The sequence below is a fragment of the Prinia subflava genome, chromosome 19 (assembly GCF_021018805.1).
Source record: "Prinia subflava isolate CZ2003 ecotype Zambia chromosome 19, Cam_Psub_1.2, whole genome shotgun sequence".
In the NCBI taxonomy this organism is placed as follows: Eukaryota; Metazoa; Chordata; class Aves; order Passeriformes; family Cisticolidae; genus Prinia; species Prinia subflava.
The window spans coordinates 3,355,117-3,376,615 of NC_086265.1; the positions used below are offsets into that span (position 1 = coordinate 3,355,117).

General features: G+C 55.8%; 1 protein-coding gene across 14 annotated transcripts in view; it reads left to right on the forward strand.

Annotated features, from left to right (window-relative positions):
• The window catches only part of CUX2 (cut like homeobox 2), a 65,493-nt gene that overhangs the window by 39,152 nt on the left and 4,842 nt on the right, over window positions 1–21,499 (forward strand). For 3 of the 14 annotated variants that reach the window (XM_063415741.1, XM_063415739.1, XM_063415738.1), the window contains exons 2-14: window positions 7,343–7,741; window positions 12,274–12,411; window positions 12,554–12,662; window positions 13,476–13,552; window positions 13,635–13,701; window positions 14,406–14,454; window positions 15,140–15,244; window positions 15,984–16,178; window positions 16,287–16,707; window positions 16,918–17,553; window positions 18,477–18,578; window positions 19,951–20,723; window positions 21,174–21,333. In XM_063415741.1, the coding sequence (XP_063271811.1) occupies window positions 7,582–7,741; window positions 12,274–12,411; window positions 12,554–12,662; window positions 13,476–13,552; window positions 13,635–13,701; window positions 14,406–14,454; window positions 15,140–15,244; window positions 15,984–16,178; window positions 16,287–16,707; window positions 16,918–17,553; window positions 18,477–18,578; window positions 19,951–20,723; window positions 21,174–21,333 (2,992 nt within the window). In that variant the 5' untranslated portion in view covers window positions 7,343–7,581. The remainder of the gene's footprint in view (window positions 1–7,342; window positions 7,742–12,273; window positions 12,412–12,553; window positions 12,663–13,475; window positions 13,553–13,634; window positions 13,702–14,405; window positions 14,455–15,139; window positions 15,245–15,983; window positions 16,179–16,286; window positions 16,708–16,917; window positions 17,554–18,476; window positions 18,579–19,950; window positions 20,724–21,173; window positions 21,334–21,499) is intronic. The other 11 variants (XM_063415743.1, XM_063415744.1, XM_063415751.1 and 8 more) reach the window with 10 other exon arrangements.

Genomic DNA, 21,499 nt, shown 5'->3' on the forward strand with positions numbered 1-21,499 from the left:
GGATGATCCCAGGCCTTTCCCACCCTGTTGGCTCCCGGGAGAGCCCTGGAGGGACAGACTGGACAGAGCTTCCAGGCAGGGCAAGGAGCCACCAGTGCTGGGAGGTGCCAGAAGGGGCCAAGATGTGTCTGGGAGGTGCCAAGGTGTGGCTTGGAGCTACCAGGATGTTTTTAGGAGTGACCAGTGGTCACAGCATGGCCAGGAAGCACAGTGACACAGCCAGGACGTGCCATGGCCAGGAAATGGAACCAGGAATGCCGTGGTGTGGCCGGGAGGGGCTGTGGCACAGCCAGGAGATGCTGTGGCACAGCCAGGAGATGTCGTGGCACAGCCAGGAGATGCCATGGCACAGCCAGGAGATGCCGTGGCACAGCCAGGAGATGCCATGGCACAGCCAGGAGATGCTGTGGTACAGCCAGGAGAGGCCGTGGCAGAGCCAGGAGATGCCATGGCACAGCCAGGAGATGCTGTGGCACAGCCAGGAGATGCCATGGCACAGCCAGGAGATGCTGTGGCACAGGCAGGAGATGCCGTGGCACAGCCAGGAGAGGCCGTGGCAGAGCCAGGAGAGGCCGTGGCAGAGCCAGGAGATGCCGTGGCACATCCAGGAGATGCCGTGGCACAACCAGGAGATGCCGTGGCACAACCAGGAGATGCTGTGGCACAGCCAGGAGATGCCATGGCACAGCCAGGAGATGCCATGGCACAGCCAGGAGATGCTGTGGCACATCCAGGACATGCCGTGGCACAGCCAGGATCCCTGGATGAGGTTGCAGGGGGGGATCTGAGGAGGAGCTGAGCCACCAGGGTGGGACAACATAGCCCCAGCCCATCACGCTGCCAGGGAAGCCTTCTCCACCCAGTCCCAGGTGCTTCACATCCACCTGAGCCTTGGCTTTGTGCCCCGAAGCTGCCCAGAGTCTCACGGCGCTTCAGGACACCTCTTTTCCTCCCTGGCAATTCAGTGTTTTCTTCAGGGGCTGCTTCCCCTGCTCCTCTAATGTGCTTGGATGGAAACCCCTGGAGAGCTGCTGGTATTCCGAGCTCGCCAGCAGCGACACATTAGGATCTGTCATCTGCTGAGCATTACCTGGTTTTAAATCTGTCTCTTTGGAGCTAGGGAACTGCATAGGAAAATATTAAAGTAAACAATAAGTGGATTTACACAAATGTGACTGATTTCCATATTTTTCATCACTTCATTTTATTACTGGGTTTACGGATATGCTCATTTATTTATAGGGCAATCCAGTATTGATTCATTCCGATGCACTGTGCATAAACACATAAAAGAGAGTGATAACAATAGGAATACATTTGCAGTCTTTTAAATACTGCATTTTTTTTTTTCTGATAGCCTTCATTAGATCCGCTCCAGGAATATGAGCAGCGTCCTTCGGGAAGCCCAGCCCAAGTGGCTCCGGATTTATGGGGGTGTCAGGGAGAGCAGGATGCGATTCCCAGCCCAGCAGCATCTCCTGCTTCCCCAGCTCTGCCACCCTCCTCCCTCCAGGGAGCTTTTCCACACGAGGTTTTGGGGGGTTTTATCCCAAAAGGTGGATTCTACTCCTTTGAGGTTGGTTTTCTGGGCCAGGCAGTGGGCACCAGTGAGGTGCTGCTGCTCCTGGAGCCAGGCTTGAGGGGGCTCAGTTCTTTCCTTTTTCCCCCTCTTTTCCCTTCCCTTTTTCCATTTCCCTATTCCCACTTCCCTTTTCCCTTTCTCCTCTCCCCTTTAATCATTCTCTATTTTCCTTCTCTTTTCACGTATTTTTGCTCTTTCCTCCTTTTCATCTTTTTCTTCTCTTTTCTCTCTGCTTTTTCCTCTTTTCTGTTTCTTCTCTCTTTTTCTTTCCCCCCCTCTTTTCCCCTCTTTGTCTCTTGTTTCCTCTCTTTCCCTTTTCCCCCTTTTACCTTTTCTTCCCTTCCCCGCTTTTTTCCCTTTCCTTCCTTTTTTCCCCTCTTTTTTCCCTCCTTTTTCCTCTTTTTTCCTACTTTTTCCTCTTTTTTCCTATTTTTCCTCTTTTCCCCTCTTCTTTCCTATTTTTTCCTCTTTTTTCCTCTTTTTTCCTTTTTTTTCTCCTCCTTTTTCCTATTTTTCCTCTTTTTCCCCCTTTTTTCCTCTTTTTTCCTATTTTTTCCCTCCTTTTCAAATTTTTGAAAGCCTGCACCACTCCCATCCCATATCTTTCCCCCTCCAACCCCACTTTTCCTCCCTCCCCATGAATTTGAACCAGGTAGAGCTGAGTGTTCCATCACCTGCCTCACAGGAAGGAGCCCGTGGGGTGATGGATGACAAACATTCCCCCTCTGCTCCTTCCTCTAAATGGGCAGGAAAAAAGGGAAAAAAAAGATCATTTTTAAATATTAACCTGCAGGTGTGTGGATAGCATTGTTGGGCCCTTTCTCTCTCCTCTTCCTGACACAATTTTTTTTCCTTGAGGAAGGAGTAGCAGGACCAGGAGAAGAAATTGTAACCACAGAGGATAAACTCAGCTTTTATTTTTACCCCCCTTCTTCAACTAAAGGGCAGCTCCTTTCTCTCCCCAAAAGCAGTTTAATGGCAACAGCTTGAGAGGGACAAAGTTTGAATATCCTTGTGCCGGAGAAAAGAGCAGAGCGAAAGCCCTGCTAATTACAAAAGTTGCTTTATGAAAGATAATTCAAAGCAATAATTTAGCAAACATAATCAAGTAGCGCAGATGGGGATTTTGATGAATAGTTTGCAACATGCAATTAGCAGCTCTTGCAGTTACATATCATTAACCCTCAGAGCACAAAAATTATTTTCTCATTATTAGATGAAAAGGTAAAATTAAGCTGACTAGACAGTAAAGGAACAAACTACAATTAATTACCTTCATTTATTACAGTCATTATTTTAAACTTATTTTTTTTTACTCTGATAGATAGATGAAAACATCTAAATTAAAAGTTTTGTTCTGCTAAGTGGGAGGTGAAACTTTGCACTGCTCGGGGTGCGGGGCCAGCCTGGCTCCATCCCAGCTCCATCCCAAATCCGGGGATCAGTGGGAACCCCCTCATCACCCCCATCATCCCTGCCAGGGATGCAGAGCCGGAGCATCCCTGCCTTTATCCCACACCAACCTGCACCACTGCTGGGGAATTTTGCCTATTTTTACAGAAAAATATTTTTCCACAAGAGTAACTTTCCAAGAAAACATTTTTTTGGAAAATAATTAGGGGGGTGTTTGCAAGAAATCCAGCCTTGCTGGGAATTAAACTGCCCGAGTGGCACCTTCTCCTGGTGATGGTCAGAAATCAGCCTGTTCCTCACTGGGTTGGACGCTGAAAACTTTGATTTTAGGATTTGTGTTGGTGGCAGATGGTTCGGAGCTGCCAACTGTCAGCAAATGCAGGAAAAAAATAAATTCAGGGAAAAGGAATGGAGGAAAGAAAAAAAAAATATGAAGGAAAGAACCAGCTCGAACAGTCAGTGAAAAAACACGGATTAAGTTATGGTGGGGAGGGTGCATAAGCTTGAAATATTTTTCCTGTTGCTGATGTGGGGGCTCAGCCCAAGAAATCCTCTGGTGCACAGGAAGGAAAGAGCTTGGGCACTTCTCCCTGAGCCAGCAGGGTCAGGATGATGTGGAAAAATAGAGGGGGGGAAAAATAACCTAATGAACTGAGTATTCTCTGTCTCTGCTCTCAAGAACTTTGCCAAAATATCGTTGAACCTGTCAGGCAATATTACAGCAAAATTAAGAACCAGCAGCAATTTTCTCTCATTCGGGATCCCGTGCTTTATAAAGTAAATTATTAATGCATTTTTTTCCTCCGTTAAGCAGTTATTTGCAGCAGTCTTGGTGTATTTCTCATTAGAAATAACATCATCTAAAGAACTTATATTGATTCTTCTTCCCCCCCCCCCTTTTTTTTTTTAATCTCCGAATCATGGACGTGAACAAGATATTTCTGTGATGTTCCCTTTAACTAGAATTCTCAGGCTTTATTTTTATATTATTGATCTTTTTGACACAAATTGCTCGTTGGCCTTGTGAAAATCTTGGGAGCTGCTCCTGCCTTTGGAGGAGTGGGGGGGAGCTGTGGGGTCTGGGTGGGTGTGATGGGTTTGGGTGGGTGTGCAGTGGGGTTTTGTGTCTGTGATGGGTCTGTGGATGTGTGTGAGGGGTTTGTGTGTGTCTGTGGATGTGTGTGAGGGGTTTGTGTGTGTCTGTGGATGTGTGTGAGGGGTTTGTGTGTGTCTGTGATGGGTCTGGGGAGGTGTGGGGTGAGTCTGTGGCTGTTCTGTGCCTCTGTGTGGTGGATTTAAGGAGTTGGTTGGAGGAACTGAAGGATCCCAACACGTGTCTGGTTCCTCATGGTGGTCCAGCCCCATCACCCAGAGCTCTCCCAGGACAGCGCCTCCTTCCCATCTCCCCCTCCTTGCCACCCTTCTCTCTCCCCAAATTCTTTACTCATCAGCAAAAAAAAAAAAAAACACCCAAGGAAAACAGCGGCGGCTTGAATTAATTTTTTTCATCTCTTTTCTTCAACATTTGGGGTCTCTGCTGCCGCTCTCTCCCCCCAACAGCTGTTCCTCGGAGCTGAAAAAGAGCTCATTTGCGGTTTACTGCCACCAGCATTTAGATGGAAATAACCCACTACTTATCCTGCACTTGATCTGGTGGATGTAAGAATAAACTCTGCGCCGGTGCCGTGCGAATCCCGCGCCTCTGGAGCGGGGATGCTCCGACGCTCCGAGCCGGGAGGAGGACCGGCTGCGCCGGGGGAGTTTTACCATTTTGTCAGTCAATTATAATAATATTTCTGCTTCCAAATGTTTAAAAAGTTGGCTTCGGAAGGTATAATCATGGCACAGAGGCCAGCCTGACAATAGTAATTAATTAGGCTATTACGCATTCTGCAGTGATAATTGCTTTGCTGGAAAGTCACCAGCCATGAAAAGGACCCGGCGCGTAAATGTAATTTATCAGCGATCCCGCGCCGCCGCCGCGCCTCACCTTGAGCCCACGGAGGGAGATGGAGGGGGAAAAATGGGAATTAGGAGTACCTGGATGTTTAATGCAGAGGCAGAGCTCACTCAGAGGGGGCTCTGAGGGCTCTGCAGGTGGGCAGTGGGTTTGTGTCGCTGATGGGCGTTGTGGTGATGGGGAGAATGGGAATGATGCTGTCCTGATCCCACTGGAGCAGGGCTGCTCCCAGGGACACTCACCTCTCCCATACTTAGCCATTTTCTCCTCTTTTCGGCATGTTTTCAGATGTTGCCTTCTTGGATGTGGATGCAGGGTTTGGTTCTGCCTCAAGAAAGTGAGAATTTAGGTGTTTTAATTATAAGACCTTGATTTTTTGGCTGGTGTGGGCTTTTCCCAGGTGTTTATTTCCCAGCTCTGTGTGAGGAATTACAGCAGTTTCAGTGTTGGGAGAGCCACCCCTGTGCAGGACTCAGAGCTGCTCCAGCAGGAATCTCCCCTGGCATTTGAGTAAATTATCCCCCACCCGGAAAAGACCACTGAAAACATTAATTTTTTTTTTTTTCTACTGACATTTCCTAGAAGTTCAGTGGGACTCAGGGAGATCCGAGTGGGTGCCTGGCTCACCATCCTGCCATTTGCCCACGCTGGTGGTGCCCTGGCACTGACACGGGCTGGGATGTGCTGGAGCCCAGCTCAGGGGATGCTGCAGGCTCCTTCCCAGCCACAATGAGGGTGCTCAGACCTCCACAGGGATGAGGAGAGGGAAAGGTCCCCCTTGGAAAATGCTTTGTCTCTGCCATGTGACTTGAGGAATGAAATGCAGTGCAGACAGCTTGATTTGGATTCTTTTTGGATTCTTCTTCTTTGGATTTGATTTGGAGCCTGGGCCAGCTCTTTGCCCCTGGCATGGGTTAGAGGTGCACAGGGACAGGTACAAATGATTGAGAGGGAATGGAGAACATTTGGGCTGGATCTTTGCTCTGCACCCTTTGGTTGATGCCAGCTCAGGGGAGATGAAGCTCTTCAGAGCAGTCAGGGCAGGTCCAGGCATCCCCACGGCCCCGTGTCAGCTCCTGCTCCCCTCCTGTGCCTTCCAAAGGGTTTGGGAACGGGGAGGTCACACAGGGCTGATACCATGAACAGCCCAGCACCCCTAAAAATCCCCCATCAGGGCTCACCCCACTGGCAGATCCAGCAGGCACACGAGCAGTGCCGGCTCCTGGCTGCCTCCTCCCTCCTTTCCCCTCTTCACTATTATTATTTCAAAACACCCTGAAGCCAAGCATTTCTGCAGAACGCTGAAGAAAAGCCCCCAAATTCCTCCTCTGCTGGAACCGCCGTGCTGAGAAAGTAGGTTTGTGTACGAGCCGCTATAAAAAGCCCGGCTTATACAATTTTAACAATAGAAAAATGATCTTTGTGCTCCAGTGCCTGCGAGCTCCGGAGGAGAAGGCGGCTTGCTCAGGTGGCTGCTGGATTACAAATGAGCCGTTTGCTTTGGGTTGGAATGACAAGCGGTGGCAATCCAGGCTGGTGGGGTGAGCCAGGAGCTGGGGCAGGGAAAAATGCTCTGGTGTGGGAGCTGCCACCAGGCTGAGGCCCCAAAGTTCAGGCTTTGTTTCATAATTAGCCCATCGATGGCTTAAGAGCAATTTAATGGATTATTTCCCTGTCACAACAGGGTGTCTGCTGGATGGGCACCTCTTCCTCCGTCACTGGGTGGTGTGAGTGCCCAGTTTGGCTCCAGCTGGACGTTTTCCAGCTGGGAATGGGTCACTTCCATCCCTGATGCCTGTGTGCTGGTGTCCCTCTGGTGCCCCATCCCACCCGCCCCAGGTGGGGCTGGATGTGAGGGGTAACCAAGGGGACCTGGTGGGCAGCAGCCCCGAGGTGTCATTGCGCCGTGAAAAATTAAAGGGAGTAAATGATTCATGCTCATAAATGTTGGATGGGAACACGCAGCAGATTAATGTTGTTGGGTTATTGCGGCTGGTGGGAGAGTCACCCTGGTACCCCAAGAGCCGAGGGGGACAGCAGGACATGTCCCAGCCCCTCTGTGAGCATCACTTCCACCCCCAGCACCATCCTGGGAGGGCGGCTGGGGAGAGCCGGATCCGGCCCGGCAGGCCCAACAACGGGCAGGCTCCTTTATTTCTTATTTAAGCGCCGACATTAAATTATAATTTTCATTTACTCAGAGCACATCAATGATTTAGGGCGACGTGACATGGCAGCAGCACGAGGAGTTTAGCCACAGGCAGCGAGCGGCTGCGCGGGGCACGGACCCGCACCGGGGGCACCGGCTTTGGTGGCACCGATCCTGCTGGCCCCGCCGGTCCCTTCCTCCCAGCCCGTCCCTGACCTCTTTACCTCTCTCCCCGCAGGTGACTGCACTTAGTAAGAGAAGCAAGGAGGCTGAGACGGCTTTCCTGAGCGTTCACAAGCGATTGCTGGAAGCTCCAGGTAAGCAGCGCAGCGGCGACCTGGCTGCCTAGCGAGTGGCGTGCCGGTGCCCAGAGGAGCCAGCGAGGACCGCGGCACCGTCCCCGGCACGGCTGGCACCGTCCCCGGCACGGCTGGCACCGTCCCCGGCACGGCTGGCGTCGCCGAGCGCGGCCGGCGCATGGTGCTCTGGAGATCCCGGCCGAAGAGAGGAGAGGAAGCAGCTCCTGCCATCGCTGTGTTTCAGCCCCTGAGCCAAATGCATCTTGACGTTAGGAAAGGAATACATTTGCTCAGCCCGTGTAGTAACACCGCGGCTATTCCCACTTGTCTGTTTGACGGTAAGTTGACCGAAACGGCCGAGCGCCGGCTCGTGGCACGAGCCGTGGGGACATCCTTCCTCTGTCACCCTGTGGCTGGGGCGCCGCGCCATCCTGGGAGGGGGAAACTGAGGCACGGGGCAGCCCTGACGTTTGTGTTGGTCCTAGGGATGGGTGAGAGGCCAGGAGCCCCCTCCTGCTGCTTCCCACTTTGTGGGGTTCACGTGCGCCAGACACGGAGCGTCCCCCGGCACGTCGGGGACCGGGAGCTGCAAAACGGCTGAAGATGCGCGGAAAGGCTCCTGCAGGGCCACTAATTCATTTTCCAGACGTTTAGGAATAACAAAATGTTTTAATGATTTCTTAGGGGAATTAGGGAGACATATTTTTGTCCTCATTAAATTTTCTCCTGTGCTACGAGAACCAAATGTCAGCTCGGTTTCCAGAACCCAGTTATCTTCCCTCCCCACCTCCCTGCGCTCAGCCGCCGCCTCCTCCCGCCTGCACATGGATGCACACACATGCACGCCCCAAAACTGCTTCCCTGCTCTCCTCCTTCTCTTCCCCTCTCTCTGCTTTCCACAGCATCATCTCTTGCTCCCCTCCTGCTCCCCAAATCCTCCCTCCCGTGGTTCATCCCCGTCTGTTCCATGTCCACATGTCTCTCGACAGGCGAACTCTTTGTGGAATACTTTCCGAGCGCCACATAAGTCCTGATTCGACATTTTTTGCTTTGAATGGCTGCTGTCAACACAAATCTCTGGCAGAGACTGTAACAGAGCCTGATTGCTCAGCAAGTATTTTGATAAGTGAGCTGGCTGTGTGTCTGTAATTACGGGAGAAAACCGTAAATCTTTTGGATATTGTTCACACAGATGTGGCGTGAAGGGAAGGGGGGGAAGCAGTAAAATGTGTTAAAAGCATAATTAATGTCATTGTTGTTGGGGATGATTTGATTTAAGGCTGACTTTGACTCGTGGAGGGATTCGTAGGGCGCTGGTGGATGCGTTTGAGCAGGTTGGGATGGGGTGGCAGAGGAGAGGCCATGGTGGTGGAGAGGTGACAATGCTATGGATGTGGGTGTCCCATGGGTGCACCCATGGGTGACCTGTGCTCCTCCTGGAGCCAGGCAGCAGCAGCATGGGACGTGGGCTGGGTATGGCACTGGGATTAGCTGGTGATCCCCAGGGATGCAGGTGCTCCCTGGAGCTGTGTGTGCTCGGGAGAAGGTGGGGAGCACTCAGAACTGCCCCTGTGCCTGTTGCTGAGCATCCAAAGGAGGGCCATGGAGACGGTGAAGGGTCTGGAGGAGTGTGAGGAGCCGTGTGAGGAGCAGTTGGGGGCACTTGATTTGTTCAGCCTGAAGAAGAGGAGATTGAGGGGAGCCCTGATCCCAACCCACAGCATCCTCACGAGGGGCAGCTCCGATCTCTGCTCTCTGTGAGCAGGGACAGGACCCAGGGAAGGGCTGGAGCTGTGTCAGGGAGGTTTAGGTTGGATATCAGGGGAAAATTCTTCCCCCAGAGGGTGCTGAGCACTGCTCAGGCTCCCCAGGGAATGGGCAAGGCTGCCAGAGCTCTGGGAGCATTTGAACACCACTCCCAGGGATGCACAGGGTGGGATTGTTGGGGTGTCTGTGCAGGGCCAGGGGTTGCACTCCTGGGTCCTTGTGGTCCCTTCCAACTCAGGATATTCCGTGGTTCTGTGATCCTGCAGCAGCGCTGCCGCTGCCACTAAAGGACGGCCAACGACGCCAGCTAGTGGTGGCAGCTACAGATCTTTATTTATTTAATGAACATATATGTAAACTGCATAGGCAGTGGGTGAGGGCATGGAGTGATGGGTCAGCATGCCAGGGCAGGGACACACAGGGGAGCTGGCTGTGCCTTTGGTGGGTGATGCTGCACCCAGAGCGTGCAGTGCCCTCAGGTCCTGTTCAGGCACACGTGTCCCTCGTGTCACCTCATGGCCATCCGTGCTGCTGCCCAGTGTCAGGTGTGACCTGTCCCAGTGGAAGATGTGACCCATGGAGCAAGGGATTACACCCCAACATCTCACATGCGGTGGCAGAGCTGGCCCCACAGGCAGGGATGGCGTTTCCCAGTGGATGGGCAGTGTGGCATTAGCTCAGTGTAGTTATTCCAGTTGGGAATTCAGCTTCTGTGCTGCCCTGGCTGTTGCAAAGGTTTGCTCTTCCCTTCCCAAAGCTCTGCTCCCACCATTTCATCCCAGGCTGGCAGCTCCAAACAGGGAACAGCACACGAGGGCATCACCCCAGCTGTATTTCACCAGCAGGGCTGCAGCTCATGGGAAGGAAAATGCTGACCTGAGGAAAATCCCTGGTGCTTTATCACTCAGACCCATTTTTCCCATGTTATTTCTCATCTTGGAGGCTGGAGGAGTTGCTGGTGGGGACTGAACAGGGCCTGTCCCAGCATTTATCTCCATGGAGGCAGCTCACAGCCTGGCACGGAGCCTCCTGCCAACACCCCCAGGGCTGGGGAGCGCAGGGGGGAGCCCCGCAGCCCCCGGAGCACGGGGTTTAATTATCCATATCCTTATCTCCACTCATGTCGTTATGGGGGTTATTAATGGCTGTGGGAGCATCCAGGCTGGCTGGGGCTGTGCTGCATCGCTGCCATCCCGCACCCTTGGGTGGGGAACCAGCCTGTGGGATGCTGAGCTGGGACATGCCAGGAGCTGAAGGATGCCATGAGCATCCCAGGAGGGTCCCAGCTGGAGCCAGGTCCCTGTTTCAGTGCCAAAGCTGGCAGCATTCAGCATTTGGATCCTCATGGCCAGAATCCCAGCACAGACCTCTTTTTCCATCCATCCATGAGGTCTTCATGATGTCCAGCAGAAAGAAGGGATAATATTCCTTGTGGAGGGGGACTCTCCAGGAGCTTTTGGTCTGGCAGTCACTAATCCTGAGGGAAAGCCCCGTGGTGGGTGCTGTGGGGTGCCATGTGGGATGGTAGGGCAGCAGTGGGGCAGACACACCCCCAAATCCCGTTTGGAGCAGCACGTGTCTTGGCATTGCTTGTTTTGCAAGGAGCATCCATGGGGGCATGGACCAAATCTTGCATCTTTTGGGCAGGGCCACCCCAAAGTCGTCTGGTGCCGTGTTTGTCCCTCAAATCCCATGACACGGCCTCCTTCACCCCACACCACTCCCCTCTCAGCCAGGGAATTGCCGAGCAGCAGAGCTGCTCTGTGTCCCGTTCTGAGTGGAGGCAGCCAGTTGTTGGAATTTTTTTCCATCACTGTTATTATCTTTTACCCTTGGATGCCTGCCACGCGTGCCTGCCGTACAGCGGCATGCCCAACTCCATCCCACTTCCCTGTTTGCCTAACTTTTTGACCCTGGAGGATTCAAATCTATTTTCTTTTCTCTTCTTTTCCACGAAAAAAACCCAACAAAAAAACCCCCACAAACCTATATTAACCTGGCTCAATAGGAGGCATTTTCTTGAACTTATTAAAAAATCCAGACTTGTAAATTAATTTGTTCATGTTGTACAATGGCAGTGCAGATGGACTCATTAGCATGCACACAACAAATAATTATAGATGAATTTTTAGCTGGCCTGCTTAATGGGCTTGCTGGGTTAATTATGTCAATGTATAATTACATCAGCCCTGGGAGACATAATGGCACACCCCGCTGAGCAGACACTAGCTAATGATGGTGTAATGCTGACAGAGGGAAGACGGACGGCTCCGGATGCACCTGCTTACCTCGGCACAAACCTCCATTGTCTGCGCCCAAACCGGCCCTGCCGGAGCCACCGGGGCCATGGGGGCCACCGGGAGGTGATGTCCCCTCGCCCGTCCCTCCGTGCCTCGGGGATGGCTGTGAAAGGCAGGGCGACGGGGATATTCCCATGGCGCCCGGAATGGCAGGACTCAGGATGTCCCCATGGTGGCTAGAAAAGCAGGATCTGGTGTGTCCCCATGGCTCCTGGAATGGCAGGATTTGGGATGTTCCCATGGCTCCTGGAATGGCAGGACCTAGTGTGTCCCCATGGCTTTGGGAAAGGCAGGGCTCAGGATGTCCCCATGGCTTTGGGAAAGGCAGGACTCAGAGGTGTCCCCATGGCTCCTGGAATGGCAGGACCTGGCATGTCCCCACTGCTCCTGGAATAGCAGGACTCAGGATATCCCCATGGCTCCTGGAATGGCAGGAGTCAGGATATCCCCACATATCCTGGAATGGCAGGACCTGGCTTGGCCTCATGGCTTTGGGAAAGGCAGGACCTGGAATGCCCCCACTGCTCCTGGAATAGCAGGACTCAGGATATCCCCATGGCTCCTAGGATGGCAGGACCTGGCATGTCCCCACGGCTTTGGGAAAGGCAGGACCTGGAGTGCCCCCACTGCTCCTGGAATGGCAGGACCTGGCATGTCCCCACTGCTCCTGGAATAGCAGGACTCAGGATATCCCCATGGCTCCTAGGATGTCAGGACTCGGGGGTGTCCCCTGGCACGGGGAGGTGACAGAGGGCCCGCGGAGGGCCATCCCCGCTGCTCACCGCCCATCCCACGTCCCGCAGACCCCGCTCCTGTGCTGGAGGCTGCCCGGAGCCTGGAGGATCGGCTGCAGCAGCTCCAGCGCCTCGAGCCCGAGCCGCCGCCCCTGCAGGATCTCAGCCGGCCCTGGAAGAAGCACCCGGAGCTCGGCGGCACCAAAGGTAGCGCCCCGCTGGGGAAGGGTGGCGGCCGCGGGGCTCCCCGTGTGCCGCCTCTGAGCATCCCTGGAACGCAGGGGGTGTCCCAAGGCCAGGCCACCGCTGCTGTCCCCTCCGCAGCCGTGTGACTGTGTCCCCCCCGCAGAGCGCAGGGAGGGCAAGTCGCCGGCAGCCGAGCCCCCGCTCCCTGGCCCCGACGGCAAAGCGCCGAGCACAGAGACCTCGCTGCAGAGAAATGAGGCGGACAAGCAGAAGTACGTGAGCGCCGGGGACGGGGGCGTTTTGGGGCGCCGTGGAGACACGTGGCTCTGTCCCCTCTCCTGCATGGGGTGTCTGTCCATCCCCGTTCTCCTTCCCTTTGCTGTCCGGTTGGGAGCGGTTATATCCTGCTCAGAAACCTGACACCGCCCCACACGCTGCCGGTGTCCGTCTGTCTGTCCGTGCCCAGTCCCAGGTGGTTGTGAGGAGAGCGCAGGCACAGGCACAGCCAGGACAGGTCCCTCCTGTTGTCCCCTTGCTGTTATCCCTGGCACATGGCTTTGCTGGAACTCATGGATTGAATCCCGGGGCGCTGGATGAGCCTCATTAGGTGACCTTTTAATTTGGAGGCTCCCGGCCTTCTCGGCGCCTTCATTGTTATTCCTTAACACGCTGCACCGGGAAACAAATGAAGAATCTTTAAACCCTAAATTGCAGATCTCTGGGAGTAAGTTCCTGGCAAGTGCAGGCTATAAATAATGCAGAATAACTTTTCCCTGATTGCTTCCCCCTCCTCCAGTTAATTACGGGTGGGGGTGGGCTGCCATACCCCCCTCAGAGGGGTTTCAGCCTCAGAGATCAGGGACCGTTTTCAACACAAAATCAATTTTTTTACACTTGGGGCAATGAACCCCGTAACATCAGGGGGGTAACACAACCTGGTACCCACTGGTGGGTCTTTCCTGGCTTCAGTGAGTGATGGGGTGGAGGAGGGGGTGCTGTGAGGGGTCTCTGTGTGATTTCGGGGGGCTGTGGGGTTGGCACGGCCGCGGTGCCCCCGGTCCATCCCTGGTGCCCGTCTCTCGCAGGGGCCTGCAGGAAGCTCAGGTCACCTTGGCCGCTCGGCTGGGGGAGGCAGAGGAGAAGATCAAAGTGCTCCACGCAGGTAGTGGGGCCGGGACAGGGGCTGCTGAGCACGGAGGGCCAAGCCCCCACCCCACAGCTCACCCTCCTCTTCCTCTCACCAGCGCTGAAGGCCACCCAGACAGAGCTGCTGGAGCTGCGCTGCAAATACGACGAGGAAGCGGCATCCAAGTAAGTTCCCAGCAGGGCTGGGTTGTGCTCTAAGCTGAGCTGAGCCACTTTTGGCAGCACTGGGACATCTCCGTGGTGCTGCTTGAGGAGCTGAGACACTTGAAGGCACTGCAGGAGCATCCTGAGTCACGGTGTCACCGAAACTGCTGGAAAAACAGGAACTCTCCAACAACATCTTACAAGTTTTGGAGAACCAAGGCAATACTTTATTCTGGCCAGGATGTGCAACAGAGATTATTTCATCCACACATGCCCAGGTTGTGCAATGAAAATCGTTCACACATGGTTCTTTACCAGGCCTTTCATGTATTTATATATAAAAACCCCACAGAAATCCAGGTCCATTGGTCTCAAATGACACAATTCCTAATATTCGCTCTCCTATCGGTTATCAATCCCTTTGCCTTCAATGCTAATTGGGTCCTCATCCTTTGGTTTTCTTACCGATCTTTTCCCAGACCAGGTGTCTCCAACCCACCAGGGGGGAAATGTTTGTTAATGTTCACTTATCTCCTGTTTATCTCCTGGCTACTCCCAAGAGGAACTTCAATTCCCCTCCCCCTGGGCAAAGGCAACAAGTCCCAACAAGTTACAAAAATGTTTTGGGAGTTGTATCATTTCCAACAGCGGGGTCCTCATCCCTGAGCCCCCTGCCCCTGTTCTGGGCTGTGTCCGTGCCTCCACGCTCTCGTTTTTTGTCACAGGGCAGACGAAGTGGCCATGATCATGACAAACCTTGAAAAAGCCAACCAGGTGAGCCAGGATCTGACTTTTGAGGGACTGGCTCTGCAGAGCCCAGGGTGCTGCAGGCACCTTTGTGGTCTGGGTGCATTTGTGTGCTCTGGATATTCCCAAACTGATAAGGGGTTGACAGGATTGGGAATCCCCACAAAGGAGAGCTCAGGTTTCCTGCCCCTGCTGGGACCCCCTGCCCCATGTGTGGGGGTCAAGGGTGTATTTGGGATTCTGCCAGGTTCCATTTGGCTGCTGGAGCTGGCATTTGTCACCTCCAGCCTCTCACGGGTGTTTTAAGGCACCACCCACACTTGTTCCTGTGTTAGATTCCGGGGTAATCACTCTTGGTCCTGTCCATTCTTCTTAATTAGTTTTATTTAATTCTGAAAATGTAGGTACAAATAAATGCATGTGGATAATGAAAGAGGTCTAAGGAACAATTTGTATAAATAAACCCATCATTTTAGATGGAAAAAAACGGTGTCCTGGAGATGGTCTGGAACCAGTGCCCAAGGATTGGGATCAGGAACCGTGTTAGGACATGGGGACCTTAAATCCATGGGGGGAGCTTAAATACCTGGGCTGGGCTTATGATGCTGGATTTGGGAGTAGGATGCTCAGGAGAGGCACAGATTGGGGCAGATCCTGGAGCCTGTGTGGGGTGGGCTGTGCCCGGTCTGATCCCTGTTCCGTTCTCTTGCAGCGGGCGGAGGCGGCGCAGAGGGAAGTGGAGAGTTTGCGGGAGCAGCTGGCAGCCGTCAACAGCTCCCTGCGCCTGGCCTGCTGCTCCCCGACGGGCAGCACGGGGGTGAGAGCATCCCCGGGGCCAGGAGCACCCCTGGGGGCAGGAACAGCCCCAGGGGCAGGAACAGCCCCGGGGGACAGGAACATCCCTGGGGGCAGGAACAGCCCCATGGCCAGGAACATCCCCGGGGCCAGGAGCACCCCTGGGGACAGGAGCACCCCTCGGGGCCAGGAGCACCCCTGGGGACAGGAGCACCCCTCGGGGCCAGGAGCACCCCTGGGGGCAGGAACAGCCCCGGGGGCAGGAACAGCCCCGGGGACAGGAACATCCCTGGGGGCAGGAACAGCCCCATGGCCAAGAGCACCCCTGGGGGCAGGAACATCCTTTGGGGCCAGCAGCACCCCCCTTAAGCTGGCAGCATCTGTCATAGCCAGGAGCATCCCTTTGCACTTGGGAGCACCCCACTGATGCAGGAGCACCTTTTTGTGTTTGGGAGCACCCACCGTGCTGGGGAGCAAGCCCAAAATGCCTGAGGAGTGTTTCCACCCTGAGGTGGTGGTGCTGGCTGTGCCCTTCAGCCTCCCACGGAGAAGGGGAGCACCCCCACAGCACCAAAATGCACCTGGGAGACCTTAAAGGGCAGAGAGAGGGTCTGTCCCTCCCCAGGGCTCTGTCACCAGGGTCTCCAATGCACCAGGCTGAGCCCTGGGCTCCCCTGCTTGCTATGGGGACATGTCTGATGGGGAGGGTGGCCCTTGTCCCCGCGTTGGGCAGCGGGAGCTGACAGTGTCCCCTCTCCCAGCAGGACAAAGTGAACTATTCCATGTGCTCAGGGTCGAGGTTGGAGGCAGCTCTGGCTGCCAAGGACCGGGAGATCCTGCGGCTCCTGAAGGACGTCCAGCACCTCCAGAGCTCTCTGCAGGAGCTGGAGGAGTCCTCTGCCAACCAGATCGCCGAGCTGGAGGGGCAGCTGGCCGCCAAGAACGAGGCCATCGAGGTGCGTCCGCGCGGGCTTGGGGCGTGCCGGGGGTGGGGGACACGGGTCCGGCCGTGCCGGGTCTCCACCGGGAGCCAGCTGCAAGCACTGCCCTCTTCTGCTCCACAGAAGCTGGAGGAGAAGCTGCAGGCACAGGCAGACTACGAGGAGATCAAAACGGAGCTGAGGTACGGCGTGACCGGCACCCGTGGCTCCCTGGCCGGTGTCCCCGCTGGCCGGGTGCTGCCGCGCTCCCACAGCCGTGACGCTCGGCCACGGTCACCCCCTTGTCTCCCTCCCAGCATCCTGAAGGCAATGAAGGTGGCCTCTGCCGGCTGCAGCCTCCCCCAGGCAAGTGCCAAGGCGCGTCCCGAGGCGCTGGCCGGGCTGTGCCAGCCCTGCCCACGGTGCCTCCGCCGCCTGTCCCCATCTCGGCTTGGCTCCTTGCAGAGCATCTCGAAGGCGGAGGAGGCCCTGCTGCTGGGGAAGGAGGCTTTCTACCCCTCCCAGAAGTACCTGCTGGAGAAGCCCAACCTGCTGGCCAGCACTGGTAGGGACCCTGGATTCTGCGGCATCCTGCTGGGAATATCCGTGGGAATGTGGGGACAGATCCTGCCCCGGCTGTGGTGGGGTGGGGGAAGGACAAGGGGTGGGATGTCACCTGGGGAAACTGAGGCAGGAGCTGTTTGGCTACAGGGCTGTGCCAGAGCCGTAGCCAGGGGGGCTCTAGTGTGTCTCCCTCTCTCTCCTTCATCTCTAGAGGAGGATCACTCCGAAGATGAGTCGGGGAAGGATCCACTGGGCATGGAGCAGCCGTACCCGTCCCCCCACCACGCCCCGGCCGATGACCCCGTGTCCCCCACTCCCCTCCCGCCGCTGCCTGGCCCTGGCATGGCCCCCGATGGTCCCCGGACTTTCTCGCTGTCCCCCTTCCCGGGGGGCGAGCGGCTTTCAGGGGACCCCAAGGCCCCCCACCTCCCGCTGCCCAGCTACAAGAGCGAGAGCGGCAGCGGGGCACCGCCCTTCCCCTCCTCCTTCTTCGGGGCCAAGAGCAGCACCGCACACCCCGTCCCCGTGCCGGCCGCCAGCGCCACCAGCCCGCCCGGCGAGCCCTCCGAGGGCAGCGCCGGCAGCTCCGGCGAGGAGGAGCAGCTGGACACGGCCGAAATCGCCTTCCAGGTGAAGGAGCAGCTGCTGAAGCACAACATCGGGCAGAGGGTGTTCGGGCACTACGTGCTGGGGCTGTCACAGGGCTCTGTCAGCGAGATCCTGGCGCGGCCCAAGCCCTGGCACAAGCTGACGGTGAAGGGCAAGGAGCCGTTCATCAAGATGAAGCAGTTCCTGTCCGACGAGCAGAACGTGCTGGCCCTGAGGACAATCCAGGTGCGCCAGAGAGGTGAGTGGTTGGGGTGGTCCTGTCCCGGGATGCTGCAGGAGGTGCTGTGGCATCCCCTCCCAGTGCACCCCAGTTCACCCTGGCAGCACCCTGGGGTGCCCCGTGCCATGGCAGGGGGGCTCACTGGACCGTGGTGTCCTGGCAGGATGGGATGGGATGGGACTCTGGCCCCACCAAGGATTTTCCCTGGTGGGATGGAGGCGGCTGCCAAGTGGGATGAGCCCTGGCAAACGGCAGCAATTAACAACAACCCGTGGCTGTGGAAGCTGCATCCCTGGACGTGCTTTACTCATTTATTCTGACAAGTGCCATTTAATTATTCATTAGGCTGTTCCGTGCCGTATGAATCAATGTGCTGGGGAATATTTCGTTAAAATAATGAAGTTTTAGTGCTGCGGAGCCTTGGCGCGGTGTTGGCACCGCCATGGAATGGTGACTCCCATCTCTGGGGACAGTGGCTGCTGGTGACACCTCAGCAGTGGCAGCTGGTCACTCGAGTCCCCGTGGTGGCACCAGGACTGGACAATGCACACCCGATGTCCATGCTGATTTCAGCCTGGAGGGCTCTGATTTATCCGCTAGAACTGATCCATCATTAACACTTCTCCTGCACAGCCACGAGGGCACAGTGCCAGGGGTGGGGACACGGTCCCTGTGCCCGTGTCCCTGCTCCTGGTGGCGAGAGGGTGCCCTTGGTTGGGATGAGCAAGGTGGGAGATGCTGTGCCAGAGGCAGGAGCTGGCCCCCAGGGCTACCAGGCCTCCCTGTGCTCTGGTAGCGACTAATCCGGAGTGACATTTGTCTTCAAACCAGCATCCCTAAAAATAACCGAACATGAGGAGCAGTAAATACTTCCTGACATACAAGTGGATCTTGTAAAACCAGCGCCGGTGACAGAGCTGTTATCCTGCCTCTTTGATCAGGTAGCATCACGCCGCGGATCAGGACACCGGAGACCGGCTCCGACGACGCCATCAAAAGCATCCTGGAGCAGGCAAAAAAGGAGATTGAGTCGCAGAAGGGAGGTAGGTGCTGCCGTGGGGGTGGTTCAGTCCTGCTCTGCCCCATAGCAGCAGCACCCAAAGGGGTGCCAGTGGCTGGGTACTCTGTGTCTGTGGGTCTCGCCCCCAAAATGGGCTTCTTTGGGGGTGTTTCACCCATTGACATCCATGGAGAATTTAAGAAATATCCTGTGGGATGGAAGAGTCCCTGTGCAGCAGAGTTCAGATCTGGGCTTTCAGAAACTTTGGATGCACTCTTTTCCTCCCCCCTGCCCCAAACCAGATGATTAAATGAGTATTCAGGATCCATCTGGCATGAGGAATCATTAAAGCAGCTGCTCTCGCAGTCAATTACAAGAAATGAAATACATTAAAACAGGTAGTCTGCTGAGAAAGCAGAATCCCGGAGAATTAAATTAGATGGGAACGGTGGAAAAACAGAGAGGGAAAACAAACATGTTTGTCTATCGCACTGTTGGTAATGGGATTTATTTTGCAATCGTCAAAAAAGAAGTTGGCTTTGAGTTGGGCTGTTGAAGATTTTGCTTTTGGGGTGCTGCTGGTCCGAACCAGATCGGCACAAACCGCACTTCGAACTGCGGCCACGTGTGCTGCCCCTCGGGGCTGCCCTTGTCGGAGTCTAGGACGTCCCTCTGGCCACCCTGGAGGGTTTGGAGAGCGGACAGGGGGTCTGGGGTCTGTCCAAGGGGGTCAGCCAGCCTCACACAGAGCCCAGGAGGACACTGCCTCTGATCCCTGTCCATGGGAGGGAATGCCCACAATGTATAAAGAATCACAAGCTGAAAGAATTCAAAATAAGTAGTAGTTAGTTAATCACAGAGTGTAAATGTAGAATCTAGGATTTTTAGTATATGGGTTTGAAGAGGCAAGATGGAGGAATTGGGGAGTGGTCCTATCCTCCTTGTTCTTTTCCCCCATTTTCTGCTGAGTTGTGTTACAAGGATTGGTTTAGAGTAAAAATGACATGTTAACATAGGTAGTAAGTATTGGTAAAATTCTGTAAATAAAAAGTCCGTTGTGGACGGTGGTTGGGTCAGAGAAATGGTACAAAAGGTCCGGGACCCTCTGATCCATCCCCAGTCCTGCTGCGTGTCCTGCTCTGCTGGAGATGCCTGGCAGAGATGAGAAAGAACTGAGAGATAATGAAAGAATAAACAAACTTGGAAACACACACTGGCAGACTCAGCTTGTCTGCTCTGGCTCCGGTGTGAGACCCTTTGGGCAAGAGAAGCTGGAAAGCCTTATTACCTCAGGGAACAGCAACCCTGAGAAGGAGAGAGAGTCCTGAAAACCTTTTTACCTCGGGGAACAGCAACCCTAAGGAGAATCTCGGAGAACAGCAACCCTGAGATACCCTCACCCCTTTTCCCTGCAGGGGAGCCCAAGACTGTGTCAGCGTCGCAGGCGGTGGCCAACGGGGCGGGCAGCAGCTCGGAGGACGCCATCAAGAGCATCCTGGAGCAGGCGCGGCGGGAGATGCAGGCGCAGCAGCAGGCGCTGCTGGACATGGAGTCGGCGGCCGGTGGGCGCGGCGGGGACACGGCACCCTCCGAGCGCTCCACGCTGGCCACCGTCAGCCAGAACGTGGCCCCCGCCTACGTCAAGCAGGAGGAGGGCGGCGGGACCAGCCCCGGCCCGCCACAGACACCCCTGGCCGTGCTGTCCCCCGCCGCCTTCGTGCAGAGCATCATCCGCAAGGTGAAGTCGGAGATCGGCGACGCCGGCTCCTACTTCGACCAGCACTGGGCGTCGGAGCGGAGCCTGCTCAGCCGGCCCTACACCTCCGTGTCGCCTTCGCTGTCCTCGTCCTCCTCCAGCTACTCCAGCATGGCCAACGGCCGGGGCTGGCCGCGGGGCGAGCCCGGCGAGGGCGGCACCAACGAGGACGAGCTGCAGCCGGCGGATGAGGAGCCGCAGCGGCTGTCGGAGATGAAGGCGGAGGGAGCCGGCGCGGAGCCGGCGGCTGGTGGGCGTCTGTCCTACTACCCCACGTACGTGCCACGGACCCTGAAGCCGACGGTGCCACCGCTGACGCCGGAGCAGTATGAGATGTACATGTACAGGGAGGTGGACACGCTGGAGCTGACCCGGCAGGTCAAGGAGAAGTTGGCCAAGAACGGCATCTGCCAGAGGATCTTCGGAGAGAAGGTACCAGCCTGGAGAAGGGAGGGTCTGGTGTCCCCTCTGTTCTGTGACCCAGAGCCTGGGGCTCATGGATGGCCTTCACCAGCTCCTTCCAGAGTTTTCCTTTTCCCTGGTTTGTTTCCCCTTGGAGGATTCTGAGTCCTCAGGGTCTGACCCAACCCCAGGCTCCCAGTGGCCACCACTAATTGGTCGGTGGCACTTCCCACCAAGAATGCTCAGTCCCCTGAGCGGAGCCTTTGGGGACCAGGCTCCCACCCCACTGGGTGTCCCAGGGGGCCCACCATCAGCACCCGTGACAGGGGACAGAGGGTCCAGACGTGCTGTGGGGCAGCGGGTGGCAATGGGTGGCATCCTGCTCCCCCTCCCCTGGCACAGGGGTGGAGGGCAGGCAGCCTCCCAGAGCTGGGGGGAATGCACCTCACCTTCGGTGGGTGACACCTGCGTGGTGCCCAGGTGCTGGGACTGTCCCAGGGCAGCGTGAGTGACATGCTGTCACGGCCCAAACCGTGGAGCAAGCTGACGCAGAAGGGTCGGGAGCCCTTCATCCGCATGCAGCTCTGGCTGACAGACCAGCTGGGCCAGGGGATCAGCCAGCAGCCCACACCCTCCCAGGGTAAGTGACATCATTGTCCCCGTGGTCCCCATGTGCCATCAGTGTCCCCACCACCTCTGTGTCCATCCCCTGCATCCCAGTGAGTTTGTCCTGTTCCCACACCAGCACTGGGAGGAGCTGTTCCTGCCAACTCCAACTCCAACCCAGATCTTGGGAAGTCCCTTTC